This window comes from Phoca vitulina, unplaced genomic scaffold (genome assembly GCF_004348235.1).
Source record: "Phoca vitulina isolate PV1807 unplaced genomic scaffold, GSC_HSeal_1.0 scaffold69, whole genome shotgun sequence".
In the NCBI taxonomy this organism is placed as follows: domain Eukaryota; kingdom Metazoa; phylum Chordata; class Mammalia; order Carnivora; family Phocidae; genus Phoca; species Phoca vitulina.
This window is the reverse complement of record NW_022589772.1, coordinates 5,349,855-5,369,020: the sequence shown is the minus strand read 5'-3', so window position 1 is coordinate 5,369,020 and position 19,166 is coordinate 5,349,855. Positions and strand designations below refer to the sequence as shown.

Genomic DNA, 19,166 nt, shown 5'->3' with positions numbered 1-19,166 from the left:
TCTAGTAATACCATCCTGGAAAGCATAGTGGTCAAGTACCTTATCCCAGTCTTGAATTTGTGACCAGAAAATAAAAATCTCAATTTTATTTTATTTTATTTTAAGATTTCTTATTTGTAAGTAATCTCTACACCCAGCATGGGGCCCAAACTCACAACCCCAAGATCAAGAATTGCACATTCCACCAACTGAGGCAGCCAGGTGCCCCTAAAAGTCCTAATTTTAGACCTAGTGTTCTTAGCACCCTGAAATGGTAAAACTGTTCCCCTTCATTGGGGGAGAGACCTTATTTCTATTTCGTTCTCCATGATATCACCTGCAGAGTGCCTAGCACATAGTAATAATAAAAAGAACAACAACATTAATAACACTAATAATAAACATTTATTGAGGGGTTATTAGGTGCCAGGCAAGTTCTTTATGTGTATTAACTCATTTAATCCTCACAACAACTCTATGAGGTAGGTACTATTATTACTCCCAACTTAAAATAATTAAAAGAAGATGCAGAGAGCTTAAGTAAATGTACAGCACTCTGCCTTCAAAGCCGATGCTCTTAACCACCATGTTATACCTGAGCTTAATAAATACTTGCTAAGTCAATTAACTGACTGTGATAGATCCACCAATGACTTTTTTTGTAACTTCTTTTTTCTTTCATGACTTCCTGACTGAGGCTAGTGAGATCAAGATTTTCTTCCTCACTCTCTTCCTCCTCTCAAATATCACTCCCAAACAAGGAGAACAAGGAACAGAAACACCAACCCTCCATATCTGTCAGTAATAGGGGATATCTGTAACTCTGACCCACTGAATATGAAGATGGAAAGTGATAACTGATTTAGCAGAGTGGGGGGCAATTAAACCTAAGTACCCGAAGAGGGGAATGTTGGTAAGCAACAAGCAGATTTCCCCCTTGAGAATCCCAGAAAGGCTTAGGAGTTAGAGGCACCAAGTACTATAGAAGTGGTGGTGAGGCAGAACTTTAAAGGAGGGACAGCCCTTTGAACATCCCTGCAAGGAATGATTAGACATCTGCCATCCCCACCTCTATTGAGGAGAGCCAGACCCTGCTGGAAACAGGTTAAATCGATTCAGAGCAGCTCTGGAGCTGGGACACTCAATCCAAAGGAAGGTAAAATTTAGGTGGGCCACAAAAAAGAGTGATGACGTTAAAGTTTTTATACTTAATAATGAGAGTCCCAGGCTCCTTCCCCCAACATGACTCCTAGAATAGTGACAACCAGGCTTATGACTCCCAAGAAGACGGGAGTATTCTTCCCTGGAGAAAGTGTAGCCCAAGAGGCAAGATCTACAGATATTGACAAAAAACTCCAACTGGCTAGCCAATTACCCTATGCTGAAGCCCACTGGTCAACAAACACACAATGTACATACACCTTCAAATCTGTCTCTTAGAGCTTCATTCTTAAATATGGACAACCAGGATCACCAGAGAGTTAAAGAAAGCTTCCAACATGAAATAGAAAGACCAAAACAAAGAAGCATGAAAAATTAGAAATGGAGAAAAACACAGACAGCAGAAAAAACTTCAAAGAAAGTACAGTGACTATTTTCTGAGAAATAATAGAAAATACCATATTTACAAAACAAAAGCAGGATGCCATTAAAATAGAATAATCAAACAACAAGAACCAACTCTTGGAAATTAACAATATGATAGGAAAAAAATTTTAAAAATTAGTAAAAGAGAAGGCAAAATTGAGAAGCTCTTTTAGGAAGAGTAACATAGCAAAAATATGGATGATACAAGAGAAATAATTAGACAATTGAAAAAATCAACCCAGACAATCTTATAAACAACAAATAGTATTTCCAGAGAGAACAAAGACAATGTTGTTGAGGAAATTATCAAATAAATAATATACAAACATTTCCCAGGTGGACTGAGATTGAAAGGCCCCACAGTAGATACTGCATAATATATGTCAAAGACCCAGACATCATCATGAAATTTCCTAACATCAAGAATAAAGAAATAATCTTAAAAGCTTCTGGGGGAGATGGGGAGGAGTAAAGAGTTTGCATCAAAGACTCAGGAATAACAATGGCTTTGGAGTTGTCAGTGCCAACAATGGAAATAAGAAGACAGTGTGCCATGTCTTCAAAGTGCTAAGGGAAAACGATTTGATTTGATCTGATTTGATTGATTTTAAGTAATCTCTACACCCAGTGTGGGGCTCGAACTCACAACCCCGAGATCAAGAGTCACATACTCCTCCGACAGCCAGCCAGGCGCCCTAGAGAAAATGACTTTTTGACCTGGATTTATACACTCAAACTATCAATCAATAGTGAAGATAAACTAATGACCTTCAGACATGCAAAATTTCAGAAATTTACCTTCTGTGTACCTTTCTCACTAGAGAATGTGCTCCACCAAAACAAGAGTAAACTGGGGGAAAAAATGGGAGTCACAAGATTCATGAATAGTGGATTCAGCACAGAAAAAAAAAAAGAGAAAGGGATCTTCCAGGGTGATAAAAAGGGAGATCTTAGCATAACAGTTGTGCAGAAGCTTTAGAGAGCAATAAGTTTAGATTGGAACAGGAGGACAGAGAGCCTCAGGAAAAACAAATGAAATTGATAAGGGGTTTTTGCCATGTATAAAATTGTTCCGTGAGAATTCTACAGCTTTATCAGACAATGTGGAAAGACTTCGAAATTCAAATTAAGGTAAACAAATTTAAAAATAAAGCAATTATTAACCCCAGTAAAAATCAAAAGTTACATGCAGAATGAATTGTTACCATAGTATACCACATGGGTCAGCAATCAATGATATTTAGATAGGTATGATATTAAAAATACCAAATATGAATTTAACAAAAAATTGCGGTGTACCTATATTGAAGGTCTGAAGGCGCATAAGGAAGTATATAAGAGCTAAAAATACTCAACTGTAAGAGAAAGTCAACAAATAATGTCTAAATTTGATTAATCAAGGGGTGCCTGGTGGCTCCGTCCATTAAGCATCCAACTCTTGGTTTCGGCTCAGGCCCCAATCTCAGACTCATGAGATCAAGCCCTGCATCAGGCTCGGTGCTCAGCACAGAGTCTGCTTAAGATTCTCTCTCTCTCTCTCTCTCCCTCTGCCCCTCTCCCATGCTCTTACCCTCTCTTTCTCTCTCTCTCAAAATAAATAATCTTTAAAAAAAAAAATTCTCTCTGCTTCTCCTTCTGTCCCTCCCCACTCACTCCCTCTCTCTCAATATTTAATAAATAAGTTGATTAATCAAGAGATACCAAAAGAGAGAGAGAGAGAGAGAGAGAGACCAGTGGCAGTATGGTATTTACAAACCCAGAGGTAAATATCAGAATAAAGAGCTAAAAGACAAGAAAGTGGTTGCTTCTGATAAAAGGTGGGGGGGAGGCCTAGGAACTGCTTTGTTGTTGACACAAACTTTTTAGCATTTCTTAACCTTTAAAACTATGTGCACATATTACTTTGACAGTCTTTGGTTTTACTTTTTAAAGAAGTAAGGGCATAAATTAAAAGAGATTGCAAACCACTGCTAAAGGCAATATAGCCTATCTATAGAAATTTCAATTCCACTGGAAGTTATTGGGCAAGAGAGAAATACGGCCATGTTTTTCATACATTTGTTTATTCATTTACTATCTCTCTCACTGGAATTTACACCCTATAAGATCAGGAACAAGAGATGTGCTAGTAAGTGTTTAACTCTATGAGAAGGAAAATAACTCTTACTTGTATCATTTACCAATTTCTGTGGTGTAAATACTCCCGATGGCTGGTTTCTAGCTACCAACACAATGTCACTAAACACAGAACTGGGAAAAGGTACACACCATCAGCTTTTGTAAACCGGCTCCAACATACCACTGACAAAAATCTTGTCTTGTTTACTGTTCTATCTGGAGTTCAACATAATGCATGGCACATGGCAGGTGCTCAGCAAATAATTGTTGATCTCTTGACTGAACAGGGCAAAAACAACAGGAGCCCAGGGACAAGCAAACAATGCACTACATCATTTGATCTAAGAAAATACCATTTGGAATTCTGAAAGCAAAATAATCTTGAAAGCTGAAACTATTGAGAGATTTTTTGGCCAGGAATCAGAAAACTTCAAGACTAGGGGGCTGAAATCAGATTGTAACTTAGATGGTAAGTATGAGGTCATTCTGGCCCCATGGAAGAAAAAGTGGAAAGGAAGGTAGCTGTGAGCCAGACATTCTGCTAGTTACCTTACACGTGTGATTTGTTTAAATCTTTGCAATAATCCCAGAAGATGTAGATCACTAACCCATTTTACAGATGGAAAAACTGAGACTCAAAAAAGTGTAAGTAATTTGCCCAAGGACACACAGCTAGTAAGAGTGGAACCCTGGGATTTCAACCCAAGTGTGCCTAACTCTTTGTCATATGCTCTTTCTGCTATACCAGCTGCCTTCAAAAATTTAGCAAACTGATTTTTAGGTAAAAGGGGGTTTTGTTTATCAGAAATCTGAAGATAACTGTCTCATCCTTCTCTCAATCTTTGGTTATGAGGGTATACCTTAGGCACCTGCAAAGTGGGGGTGGAAATGCATCCAAATAAGCTGTTTTATAAGATCTAGATTCTTTGTTTTAGCTCTATTTTCTTGTCTAAAGCAGAGTGCAGGCTGCCTAGCAACCAAGATAAAGGTGTCTTTTTTTTTTCCTTGCCTTAATTACCTTATGTTTTCCACAAGCACAAAGAGATTGGATCAAATATTAAGAGTAGAAGGTCTGAGTTTTTTGTATCAAAATATCTGTTCATATGTATGTATGATTTACAATACAGATACACACACATCTTTCTCCTTCCCTCAATTTTGTGATTAAAGTAAAAAGACTTAGTCTGTATTGATGTGGTGCCATATCATTGGCTAAAAAGTAGAAAAATTCACCATCTCTTTGCTTGCGTATAAATATACCAAACAACTGGTTTGAGCAACAATTCTTAGCAATTTGAGGGATTCTTGCAATTCTTGACCAAACTGACCATTTGTTTTTAAACATGTGTGTGTCTCCTAAAAGAAAGATTTATTATAAACATCTCAGTAGCAATCAAGTTCAAAATCTGCCCTGTTAATATCTCTGCTAGTCACTTTTTTCTTAGAACAAGAATCAGCAAAATCTTTGTTATCCATACTTAAACTAAACCTAAGTCTTATCTGAATCATTTGTTCAGAGGCAGAAGCAGTCCACAGGATAAAGAAATAAAGAGTGGATATAAAGGAGAATATCATGGAGAATGTGAGTGTTAGACATTATCAGCTGCCTACCTGACAGCCTTCTTCCCTGCTAACAGAATTTCAATTCTGTTCACATTTTTCCAACAGCCATAGGGTCGATCATGATGGTCTTGTTCCTCTTTCTAAAGTATTGATTTAGGTATGCATATGAGACATGAATGTGATCAGGAAAGTATGGAGAGAAGTCTGCTTGAGGAGCTTCTGGGAAAGATTTCCTCACTCTTAAAAAGAGGGACAAGAGAAAGTCAGTCCCCATTTTTATCTGGAGACCATTCCACCTATAATATGTGATATCTGGAACTGTGGCAGCCATCATGGGACCATAAGACCAACCAAATCACGATGGCAAGACAGCATGCTATGGCTTGTAAAGTGGAACGATGAGTCGAACCTGGTTCATTGATAACATCATTGAGCTGATGAATTAACTGCCCCTTGAGCACCCATACCTTCAAATTTTGAAAAGAAAAATCACTTGGGCCATTTTGTGTTGAACAGTCTATTACTTACAGCCAGAAGCATTATAACTAATACACTATGCTAGCAAATGCTAGAACTTTTAATCCTACTTACGTGTTATTCTAAATACTTCTAAAAATGACTGCCTTCTTCTACATCTAGCCTCCAACCTATAAAAACCCCCTCTGTATTTTTTTTGAATCTAACTGGTATTTTTGGCCTCACCACCTTCTTCCCATATTCCTTGTCTTTTTTGGATGTTTCCTCTTTGTTTTTGTCTTTCCTTTCTCTGCTTTCTTCCCCTCCCTACTCCTTTACCTTTCTCCAGCCCTTAAGTGTTTGTGATTTGAATCTGAAATATGTTTATACATATATTCATTTATACACATGTAAATATCATGTCTCGCATATTAGAAGGGAGGAATTCTTCCCCATTCCAAATGATTCCTTTCATACCGAGATAGCTCTACTAGCAAAAACACACCTGACCTCTCTTCGTCCCCTTACTCATTCCTTCCCACAAAGGAGGAGTGACTTACCTTACCGGTTAATTTGGAAGGAGAACTAAAGATGTATGGCCCAGTCCCTCCTAACTTCTTTCTCTTGGGAGCCAGCTACATATAGGAAGCCCACACCCACTATGCTCCTCTGGGCTGTACATTTTACAAAAGGCATGCCTTTGTGGTGCCAGAATATGGTGGTCCTGCAATGCTGTTGACTAGGTGGAGAAGTCTGGGTAATCCTCAGATTCAGTACTGGGAAGCTCAAATGCCTACAAACAGAAGCCGCATTCTCTAATACCAGTTTTATCAATAATAAAGTTAATATGGTCTCATATACCAGCTCTCTTTTATTTTGAATAGATTTAGAACTATTCAAACCAGCTGAACTTGGGTCAGAAATAAGACTTCTCTAGCTCCCTTGAACAGCACTAATATATATAAAAGCTTTGTTCTCGGGCGCCTGGGTGGCTCCGTTGGTTAAGCGACTGCCTTTGGCTCAGGTCATGATCCTGGAGTCCCTGGATCGAGTCCCGCATCGGGTTCCCTGCTCAGCAGGGAGCCTGCTTCTCCCTCTGACCCTCCCCCCTCTCATGTGCTCTCTCTCATCCTCTCTGTCTCAAATAAATAAATAAAATCTTTAAAAAAAAAAAAGCTTTGTTCTCCTGTTCTTAAATATTTTTATTTTATTTATTCTTCATGGCTGCATGCTGTCATTGTGGGTGGCTTGACATAAAAAAATGCTTCAATGATGCGTGTTTTATAAATGTTTTCTGCAAACAAAAGTTGTTCTTAATTTGTGCGTGGTTGCCTGCTCTTGATTGGGCTGCCTGTAGTATAGAGGCTTTTCATAGGAACAATATTGACCTTCCTGATGTTTGAGGGCCTCTGCTTATGATAACTTGTAAATCTGCACTTACTTGATCTGACTCCAGCGTCTCAGGAATTTCATGGCTAGCTGCTGCCTCAGTATAGGCTTGATAGAAGGTCTTTTCTTGGGACTCCATTGTAATGGTCAACACAGCATCGTAGGCTTCCCGGAGTTTTGGGTTGTTCCTCAGGACCTGGTAGGGGGTATGCTTATAAGGTAAACTGTAGAGCAGGGCATCATAGGGAACAAAGACATAGGTTCCATCAGCCATTTTCAGATCATGAGCCCATTCCAAGAGATGCGTCTGAGTTTCTCCCCCAATCAAGGCCGAATGCATACACATGATGATTACTGAAACCAACAAAGCAGGGAGGTTATGGCAGTAATATGTTAGAAAAATAGAATTCCAAAAACCACAGAGGGAGAAATAAATAAATGTGTTATAACCAACTGGTAAACGATTTTTATCTTATGCCTCTAAGATGATCAAGATGTTGAAACCCTGAGCTAAGGCTGAGATATGTTCAGGGACTCTGGATTAGGCACAGGGATGTCACAGATACGTATATAGCCTGCAGAGCCTACTACTAGACAGGAACAAGGACAAATTTAGCAAATGGGAGGTAGCATAATGAACAGGCTTTGGGATTGGAAGATTCAGGTTTATATCTTAACATCACTAATTACTGTTAGCTGTATACCCTTAGGTAAATTTCTTTACCTCTCTCTGCCTCGTTTATAAAATGGAGATCATAAATATGTACTTCATGGGGTGGTAGTGATGATTGAAGGAGCAATTCATATAATGGGCTTAGCACATAGCACTCAAAAAATAGTAGCTATTATTAGTACCTAAGAATAAGAAGGCTAGAGGGAGAGGATGGGGGACATTCTCAGAGCCACCACTGCTACTTACGGCCCGGCTCCTGCAAACAACATTCCAATAGATTTGGCACAACTGCTCCCACCCTTACCGTGGCCATTGTAGGCAATGAGTGGCACTAGCTCACACTGACCTCTAAATGCTAATAATATTATGGGTGATATGTTCAACTTTTAAAAATCTAACTTCCCTATAATTGGAATTACTTTGCAGTCTATTTAATTCTTCCTAGACTTATGAAACTATGTTGTTTGGCAAGGCCATGCTAGAATAGAGTGGATTAGAGGAGGCCACGGTTGAAGAATGGCAGCAAGATCATGAGACTGAAAGTCTTCTAACCAATTTCGCCCTTGGCATGCTAAATGAGTTTAGTTTAAGCCCACTTGTGCTTCAGTGCCCACATCTTTAAAATGTAGATTCCAAAGCATTTCACAGGTACATTGAGTAGTTTAATTAGATAATGCCTGGCAAGTATTCTGAGCTCCTTGAAGAAAGGCAAAGGTCCTATTGCTATTGGTAAATATTAATTATACGTGCTTACACGGAACCTTTTTTTTTTTTTTTTTTAATTTTTTTATTACACGGAACCTTTAATCTCAGGGACTGAATACGCTTAACTACGTTCAATGACTGGTCTTTGGCGTTTACATATTTCTTCATCTGTTTCCAAAATCATTTTTTTACACTGGTTAAATACCCCCAGAAACTTTCCCCTTTGACTTAGAGCTGATACCTTTCAGTTTTTTAAGGTGTAACTAGCAAGTTATGAAGATGATTTAAATCACATGCACGCACACACACATACAGTGTAACTTTGAGTTTTCAAATGACCATTAGTTCCTTCAATATAATTGCCCTAAGAGGTTTTACATGTATTCTGATCCTTAAATCTTCCTTCAAATACTCTGGGATATCTTTGGAGCTAGTTCATGAGCCACACAAGGAATTCAGCCTCCTTTGTTCATAATTACGTATTGCATAATGGGTAAATGGAGTGCCAGAGAGGTTTGACAAGCAAAGAGCTGGATTTAGATGGAAAATCTAGAACCAAAGACATCTAAGTCCTTAAATTTGGTTACACCATTAAACGTGAATCAGTTTGGTCAAATTAGTCCAGTAACAGGTCCACTGAGGGGGAAAAACGAGTTAAGTCAGGTGTTTCAGTTAGTTGGCCAATTCGTCCACCAGGATCCTTAGTAAGCAAGTCAATATTGGCATCTTCAACAAAAACAGAGATTAGGTGACTTGACCAAGATTACCCAACAGAGATAAAATTGTATTTACTACATTTCAAGGAATATTAAAATTACTTCACTAGATGGAACGTTAAATGGAATTAAGTGCTTTGTGTTGGTTGAAACACAGCAAATACTTTAACATACACTATGCACAGTGGGTGCCGTGGTATACCACCCAGCTGCAGCCTTCACGACTGAAGCTCTCATCCTCCTAGCTGCTGGGGGTGGGGCGGTGTTAGGAGATGATAGCTAACACCTCTCTGAGAATTGCCCTCAGCTGAGGAGAGCCACCTCTCCCAAGGTCACACCCCTTCAGAAGTGTGCTGGAGCTGGTTGGTGCCGGTTCACAAGAGCCTGTGGTTAAATTTTCAGGGATTTTGTGCGCTAGTCAGTGTCAGACTGATAGCTTGAAACTGGGCATGGTGGGAGTAATTATGGAAATCACTCCATGAAAATTGGCAAACGTTACAAATCAGGGCTATTTTCCTTCGACGAACCAGCTATTAAACAATCATTATCATACTGTACCCCTTTCTCAGCATCAGCCTGTCCCCAGTGACTGGTCAAGGACTGTGTCTTCTTTATCTCTGTATCCTGGTACATCTTATGCACCCAATGAACATTGTTTAAACGAATGCCTGAAAAATTCAGAGAGGTTGTACACTTGGGTATCTTTTGTGGGTTCCTTGAGATGAGAGGCATGGTCATATTTTGATGGTTAGTATGGAGAAACAAGTTGAAGTGATATTTACTGGGCAGGTAAATTCTACCATACTTGTCCTTAATGCTTAGTGTCATTAATTATGCTCAAGACCTTACCCTCAACCTTAATCTCTCCTTGTAATTTTTCTTTCATTGGCCCATACTAAGGATATCTTAGACAAAGAGTCAGAATTTTTATAACTGGGAAGACTCTTTGAGACCTACTAGTTCCTTTCATTCCCCTCATTATTCTACAGATGAGAAAATGGAAGCCTCGAGAGGGTATGATCACGGTCTCCTCCATTTTTTGTATGGCAAGACCTTGCCATTGAACATGACTAAAGTAGAAAGCATAAATACTGAATTCAAACAACAGCATCTTAATTTAATAGATTGAGTGCTTTGTGAACAGGGATTTGTGGATGCATCTGTTCTACATGATGATTTTACTAAATAGCTTTATTATCTCAAAATTACATTCATTAAAATGGGATTTTACCTGTAAGTTGTTGTCAGGAAAGGATTAGTGGACAGAAACCTTAAATCCTAGACAAGGCCTAGGTCAATGGGTGATCATTGAATAATACTAATTTGTAAGTTTCCATCCCGATTGTTAACAGTCAGCCACTCTATAGCCAAAAAAAGGATCAGGAGATACATCCTGCTGAGATCCCAGCTCACCACAATATGATACTAGCACTTTCTCTAAGCTTCCTGAGCCCCACCCAAGACACCCAGTGGCTATGTCTTCATACTGTGGTACCCACTAGGGCAGCCTGTCCAGGACCTTCTCTTTCACCCTCAACACTAGCAGCAAGAAACATCATGAAACTCCAGGAAAAGTCTATTACTAAGTCGCTCAACTCCCACTTTTCTTCTTATATTGAAATATTCTGTCTGATAGTTCCTTGAGATAGAGGAACTGTGTTTCTCAGAAGGCAAAGTTCACTTCTTTATTTCTCACAGATTACTGGCTATAGAGTCCTTAGTGGAGGAAAACGGGCTCAGTCTCACACCTAAGTCCTTAGTCCTTAGGAGTTGTATTCATACTGTGAGCCCACAGTATTGCTCCCAATCCACAGAAACACCCCCCTCCGAATTCTACTGTTCTTTATCTTTATTTTAACCCTTTTGTGACATCTCCTATCACTGACATTTATTTTAACCTATTTTGTTTTAACAAATGTTGAGGGGGGGGAAGGTACAAAAGCCAGAGGAAGGGAGGGGACATGCTCTGTGATTTACCCCAAGTCTCCCATTCCCCCAGGGTTCAGCCATCTGGCCATACATTTCTGTGAAAGAAGTACATCCAGACCCTCTTCCTGTCAGCTTTCTTCTATTCAGTCTATAAAATGGATGCATAAGAAGAGAGTGGGAGGCTCTGGAATCTGACTGTTTCCAAGCTCCGCCCCCTAGTGTGATTGGGTGCAGGCGGCTGCAAAGCACAATGTAAGAACGTGGCACTGGGCGCTGTGTGACTGTTTCTATCAGCTAAGGGTACCCCCACCCCGACACACACATTTTTGGCTTTAAGTCCAGAGACCACCACCTACATCAGATCGTGTTTTCTCATACCCAATAAAACTGGTACTGCAAGTGCATTTATTGCTTTCACATCGCTGCCCAGCTTGAGATAAGTTTTTAATATTTCTCCACACCTTGCAACATATGTTTTCTTCAACTTTTTACAGCTGCTACACAGATAAGGCCTCTTAAATGTTGAAAGCTTAGATGCAGGATGCCTCTTTAGAGACTTCCTCTTGTGCTGGGTCTTCAATAATTTTATCATTACTGATATCGGACCCATTCATGAGAGCAGGTGGTCTTTCACCATTTACATTTACTTACGCTTTTCCATACCAAATCCTATACCAAATGCCCTATCAACACGAAGGCTCTTAGCCACAATATTATCAGTATCACTGTTGTTATTACTGTAGGAAAATAAGGCCAACACCGGCTACCTTGGGGCGCTTCAAAGAATTTCATCAGTGGACCCAACAATTAAGAAAGAAAAATGGAAGAGCCGAATTATACACCTTATCTGGCACACACGATCTCAAGTGAGTATGCTTTGGGGACATACCTCAGGTAGACAGGAGGCAGCAGAGTATAAGTCTTTCATTAGACCAGTGGTTTTCCAAGAGTGATCCCTGGACCAGCAGCACGGGCACCACTGTGAACTGGTTAAAAAGGCAAATTCTGGGGATGCCTATGTGGCTCAGTCTGCTGAGCGTCTGCCTTTGGCTCAGATCATGATCCCAGCGTCCTGGAATCAAGCCCCACATTGGGCTCCACGCTCAGCGGGAAGCCTGCTTCTCCCTCTCCCTCTGCCTGCCTGCCTGCCTGCCTGCCTGCCTGCCTACTTGTGATCTCTCTCTCTCTCTCTCTGTCAAATAAATAAAATCTTTTTAAAAAATGCAAATTCTGGGGCCCTTCCCCAGGCTTGCTTCCTTCCTGAACCAGAAACTCTGGAGGGGGAACCCCGAAATCTGTGTTTTAACAAGCCCTCCAGGGGATTCTGGTAAACACCAAGGTTTGAGAGGCACTGCTTTGGACCAACCTGAGTACATAGCCTGGCTTTCCCATTCACTAGCTGTGTGACATTTGGCAAGTTATTCAACCTCTTTTGGCCTCTGAAATCTCATCCATAAAGTGTGTTAAATAATAACCTTATTATATAGAGATGTTGCAAGAACTGAATGAGATGGTCTGTACAAAGCCCTTACAAAATGACTAGCACGCAATAAACTCTCAGGAAATATTAGCTATTACCAATGTTGCTATTATTTCTTTGTCTTTTTTTAATGTACAATAATTTTCAATAGGTGGGAAGAGGCTAGCCAGATCCCTGGCAATAACGTAGTAATAAGGTCTTCAATTTTGGACAAACAAGAGAAGACCATTCTGTATTCTATTTACTAAATATCATATTGTAATGAAGCATTCCTAATTTGAAAGGATTTAAAGGCATCCCCAAAGGTTCAACAACCCGGTAAGCCCAAATGGAAAGGATTTCACAGTCAGCCAAGCATCCATAGGCAAAAAGGTGATGAGAGGAGAGGAGAATTTGAAATAGCCATTTGAAAAGTTCTCCAAAGAGCTTTTCAGTGGGGCCTCCTGTTAACCTTTGTGAGAATTAGCAAAAACCAAACCAAACCAAACCAAACCAAACCAAAAAACCTCTTCTGGGGAATTGCAATCCCACCGGTGCTCCACCCGGTGAGTTGATGCTCTTTTATACCATGGGATCAAAACTTCCACCAGGGCTCATGGTTTAAGTAGAGAATGAACTGGGTTTTGGCCCTCCTGCCCACTCAGCTAGATCCCCCGGTGCCAGGTACAACCTCCATAAATATGTACAGCAGCCCCGACTGTGAATTGAGGCCTTTTGTCTCTGATTACTATCTTTCCTATTTGACTCTGTCAGAAACAAAGATTATTGGTAATTGCTTCTGAAGCTTCAAGGAAAGGAGCTGAGCATCTGGGAGAGGCCGAATCTCCCCTTCTCTGGGACTTCACTTACCCCATTGTTTGTTGTTAAGAAGGCCTACACCTACCCACTTGTGCTGTGAGGCTCACAGGTGTTGTAAAACTTGAAAGGAAATACCTATCTTCTGGGTAATCCTGAGGATTAAATGAGATTAAACATATGCAAATACCTTGTAAACTGTAGAGAGCTGTTCACATGTAAAGTGGTATTATGGTTGCTTTCATTGTCTCTATGGCAGCATCTAATAACACCCCTGCTGCTTCCGGTCCAAAGAGCCCACAGCCATTATCATTGTTATTATCATCTTTATTATTAAATGTTAGTACTGCCTCGGTATTGTGTAAGCACAATTTAGACCTGTTTCTGAGAAAGACGGTTCTTCTGACTCCATTGAGGTGCCAGCGATACTTCTTAATTGGAAATCTAAATTTACAGAAACGAGAAGCCACACACCAGCCCGTAGTAGACTCGCTTTCTCTCCCCTTCCTCCCCACCACCATTCCTCCATACCACCACCACAGGGGGCTGGGATCACTGTTATTGTGAGCAGCAGATCAGACAAAAACCATCTTTCAACTATTTTTATTATTGCCAGATTATTGCTGGGCCTCTCCGAAGGAAAGGATCCGTTTCCACCGCATTTTGTACATCACAAAAGGTCCTTCTCTGAAGGTTCAGGTGGGGGCCCACAGTGTAAGAAGTAGCCTCATATCCAGCAGAATAGGGAAGAGGCTCAGCTGAGCTCACACAAAAAGCTTAGTGCCTTTTCAATCAAGATAGGTAACAGCTAGGAATACTTCAGCTGTCTCGGCCCGACCAGATAAGAGGGGCTAGAAAAATCAGTCAGAGATTTAATCTGGTACATGCTGTGCTTCATGTGTTGTAACCTTCCTCACTGCCCTGTTGCCCCAGTCCGTATTCACTGGCCTCTGGCTCAGTTTCTCACCAGATCTCCCACTTTCTATTGGGACAGGAATTGGGCCCTATACCCCAGGCTGCTTGGTTCAAGTCCTGAGAGTCTATTTATGTTCATACTCCGGATCCTGTTTCTCATGCTTCTACTGGCGGGGACACTGTTCTCACCCAACAACAAGGCTATCTTACTTTGACTCACTCCCCTTCCGCACCTCCTAGCGTCACACCCCACCCACGGCTTTGGCGTGCCCTCAGATGCCACCAACTGGCTATACCAAATGTGAGCACCGCACACCTTTGGATATGCCACACTGTCAGAGGTCATACTCAGGCCATAGCCCAGCTGATGGCTCAGTGTCCCTGCTCCCCACCCCTACCCACATTCTGACTCCTGTCACTGAGGTCCCAGCATGCCCCCATCTGAGTCTGCCTATGTTTTGTCAGAAACCAGAGGCAAAATCCTGCAGTGCAGAGCTTTGTCTTTGCTCCCTTTTCTCTCCCTTTCTGAGTCCCTACTTCACTTCCCCTTGCTGTCCTCCCTACCCAGGGTCGGCCTCTGCTCCATAACCACAGACCTTCCTCCCTAGGCTTCTCCCCCACCCCATCTTAAAACTTCCATTCCTTTAATGGGCTGATGCAGACTGTTACAAAGAAAGCAATCTGATTAAACAAAGTTATATTAAGACAAAAATGACTGGCAACCTAAAGTAAGGAACATTTATTTGCATTTTCATTAACTGAAAGCAGTGGTTCCTTTTTTTTTTTTTAAGATTTTATTTATTCATTTGAGAGAGAGCGAAAGCAAGAGAGATCACAGAAGGAGAGGGAGAAGCAGATTCACGGCTAATGAGAGCCTAATGTGGGGTCGATCCCAGGACCCTGAGATCATGACCCGAGCAGAAAGCAGATGCCCAACCGACTGAGCCACACAGGCGCCCCTAAAGCAGTGGTTCTTAACCCTGGCTACATTTCACATGCACCTGGGAGGCTATTGAAAATACCTCTGCTGGGGCCCCACTGCAGACCACCAGAATCTCTGGAGGTGGCATTCTGGCACCAGTCATTTTGAAAAGATGTCCAGGTAATTCTAGCGTGCAGTCAGAGTGAGAACCGTTGACCTAAAGGAATGAATCTCGAAGAGTAAGGCAAGGATATGTACATTTGCTACCTCTCTGCCTCAAAGGACTTGTGGGTGGTGAGCACTCAATCCTAACTTCTCTCAGTCTGACAGCCCAAAGAGTTTCAGAGCCTGGATTTATTTAACATTTCATGGTAGAGGCCAAAATGTCATTTCAAAGAGTATACTATTTAGAATGGGCGGGATGTGAAACACTCATGGAATGTAAGCTTGCAGGAGACACTGGGCTTCGTGAAGATTTGTAACATATTCTGAAGTTATGATACTAAATCTGTGAGCCTGTTTCTGGCATGACTTCTCTCTGGAAATGGTTTTGTATCTTTCAAAATAATTCTGTGCTCTGCTTTGAAAGTATCAAGCTCTATTATGAAGTAATCAGAGCCACACTGATTGCTTAACATTACAGGATCTTGTAGACCGGAGCTGGAAGCGGACTACTGTAGTTCCAGGAACTAAAACTTCTTGCCCTCATCTTCCCATAATGATCATAATTAAGGTCCAAGACTGGTGACACTTGAACCTTAAAATGGGCTTCTGTGTATAGGCCAGGCTAACCCGGACCATTCTCTAACAAACCCATTGTTATGTTAAGAAAATGACTGGGACCAGGACTAATCCTAGCAGTAATCAATTTGACAAGTAGTTTCTGAGCTGTCCGTTCTCAAGCGGTGGAGTGGCCTGCAATGGGGAAATGAGCAGTGTTCCCACAAATCACTGCCACTTTCCAGAAAAAAGTCGAGCCTTAAAAAACTGGAATAGAAAATATCGAAACCAAGTGCCACAAGGGCTTGGCAATAAGAATAAGTAAGAGACATCGGATTCAAGAGGACCAGGAAGGGCTCCTCTTCCCCCAAATCTACTCAGCTCACTCTGGTGATGGTAGCTTTGCTGGGTCAGCCCTTTGCTTCATGCTTTGTCCATTGTCTCTGCAAGAATCACCTTTGAACATCAACCTTCTCTTGGAAGGGGAAAGGTTAAAATCTGGGCTGTCTCCTCATTTTAATATGCTTTTATTTATCAGCTAGGTCCCTCCGAATCAGCTAGTTGTGTGCTGCAAACAGATAAGCCCTGTTTTGGGAGGCCCGGGGGGGGGGGGGGGGGGGGGGGCGGAGGGCAGAGGGGGGAGGGATATGGTGGGGGCCGGGGAGGACGGGTCCAAAGCGAAAGGTGATGAAGCAGGTGACAAGAATGGACCAAAATGGAGTGATAAGAGCACCCCTCTTCGGCTGATCTGAAACTATTGGGGTGCTAAAGTCGTGTGTGGGGGGGGGGGTGGCTCCCATGATGCTGAGAGTAGGCACTGGGACCGAAGGGCATTTTAACCACCGAGTTCTTTGTACCTTTATCTCGTTCATAAAGGAGGCTCCCTTGAAGCTGGACGGTCTTGGAGCCTGAGTGTGAGTGAAAGAGGGCGGCCGCCTGAAAACCTGGGGAGTAATGTGCTCTCCTAGGGTGCGAGGGTAGGAGACCTTTTGGAGATTGTAATATTAGCACCCCCCCCCCCCGCCCCGCCCAAGCCACGTTTAAACCTCAGCGGGGAGAAAGCACTCACTGCGAATTCTGTCAGCCTGGCGAATCTGCTGGAGAGCTTTCCGAATGCTGTGGCTGTCTTGTCCTGTGGTCAGGACGACCCCTACAGGTAGACCACGGCTCTGAAGCGCACTTGCGACTCGGTTGGCCGTGTGCACCCAAACGTCTTCAGCGGAGGAAATGACTCCGGCGTGAGCCCACTGGAAATACTTCATGACCGTTACCAGCACCCGGATGGGCGAAGGGATTGTCCGAGAAAAGGTCGGGTGGCTGTTTTGATTGTCTAATTCGTAATTCACGCAAGCCCAAGAGAAAATCCCTTTGTTCCAACCGTTTGCCAGGAGCGAGGCGGCCTCGCAGTAGCCAGGATTGGCAGGGCCTATAAATCCTGAGGCCATCTGGTGGTGAGAAATGAAACTGGAAAGGGCTCGGGCAGTCTGGCAGTCTTCATTGAGAATCACATACTCAAAAGAGTAACCCGGGTCAAACGATGGGTCCCTGTTGATCCGCTCAATGGCTAATTGAGCAGCAACCTCAGGCAGAGCCTTTGAGAACAACGGATCACAAGCCCAAGGGCCCACTACCCCTATCTTGTAAGGGGGCGCCCACACCTGCTGCGGGATGGTCGTGAGGGCCAGGAGGCGCAAGCACCACAGGAGCCTGAAGGCCGCAAGGCCATGGTGTCTTCGCTGTCTTCTGGGAGCCGCACACCAGAGCATAAGGTGACAAAGAGGCCAGGGTCCCAAAAACATAGCCCTCCTGCTTCCAGCAAGCTAGTGAAGAAATGTTGGAAGATTAGCCTGCTTTCCTGAGGCGGTGTTTCCAAATGTCTGTCAGTTAGAAGGAAAAAGTCATTACTTGCCTTATTCCTGAAGCTTCTGGAAAGATTCACTACAAAAGAATGGCAAGGAATGGCAGTCCCCAAACTGAAAGTTTCTTCCCACTACCCTGACCAAAACGCCTCTTCTTCTTGTACTGCCTGTACTCATCTTAATAGATGGCACCTCCATCCACCGTTGGCCCCCTTGCTCCAGTCAGAAACCTGGTAGTCAGCTGAGATTCTGCCTTCTTCTCTGCCCCCACATTCAATCTATCACCAAGTCCTGTTGATTCAACTTCAGCAATAGCTACCCGCCTCACAGCATTTTGAGGATTACATGGATAAACATACAGCAAGCGCTTACGACAGGGTCTGGCATATTTTCAGCATTATATTAGCGATATTACTATCATTATCATTATTATAGTTTAAAATGTGCTCATTTTTCTCCACCATAATGCCTCTTGGAGAGAGACACAGATAAAAAACCAATAATGGCAATGCAGAGTAAAAATATAGTATGATTTGGGGCACTTGGGTGGCTCAGTCGTTAAGTGTCTGCCTTCGGCTCAGGCCATGACCCCAGCATCCTGGGATCGAGCCCTGAATTGGGCTCCCTGCTCAGCGGGAAGCCTGTTTCTCCCTCTCCCACTCCCCTGCTTGTGTTCCCTCTCTCGCTGTCTCTCTCTCTCTCTCTGTCAAATAAATAAAATCTTTAAAAAATATATAGTATGATTTAAGTAGCTCAGCAGAGGAAGATAGAGAGGATCACCCAAACTCCGATTTCATGGAAGGTGAGAAGGGAGAAGGGACTGTCTCTCCAACTTGAGTATTGGAAGAAAGGTTAGCCAGGTTAATGGGGTTATGAGGGGGTTGGTGCTAAGCGCCTTCCAGGCAGAAGGAACAGAGTACAGTAAGACCCAGAGGTTTTTTAAAAAAATGTTTTTATTTTTTTAAATATTTTATTTATTTGAGAGAGAAACAGAGAGGGCACTAGCAGGGGGAAGGGCAGAGGGAGAGGGACAAGCAGATTCCCCGCTGAGCGTGGAGCCCTACTTGGGACTCGATCCCAGGACCCTGAGATCATGACTTGAGCCAAAGTCAGACACTTAACCAACTGAGCCACCTAGGCACCCCTAAAAATTATTTTTAAAGAAAAGGATCTGTTAGATACTTGGAATTCCAAGACATTTGTTCTGCTCAAATCTATGACGTCAGCTAAGGCAAGGGACGGGTCACCAAGAGCCTTATATGCCATTCATAGGTTTTTAGATTTAATCCTGTAGACAATAGTTTTGGGCAGAGAAATGGCATAACCAGATTTCCATTTTTAAAAGATTGCTCAAGGAGCA

At 42.3% G+C, this 19,166-nt stretch overlaps 1 protein-coding gene across 1 annotated transcript in view; it reads right to left on the bottom strand.

Annotated features, from left to right (window-relative positions):
* GUCY2F (guanylate cyclase 2F, retinal) overlaps nucleotides 1-17,746 on the bottom strand; it is an 89,627-nt gene extending 71,881 nt beyond the window's left edge. Inside the window, exons 1-2 of the mRNA XM_032392820.1 lie at nucleotides 17,017-17,746; nucleotides 7,145-7,446 (exon numbers count right to left, since the gene is read on the bottom strand). Of these exons, the coding sequence (XP_032248711.1) occupies nucleotides 7,145-7,446; nucleotides 17,017-17,746 (1,032 nt within the window). The remainder of the gene's footprint in view (nucleotides 1-7,144; nucleotides 7,447-17,016) is intronic.
* Nucleotides 17,747-19,166: the final 1,420 nt, after the last annotated feature.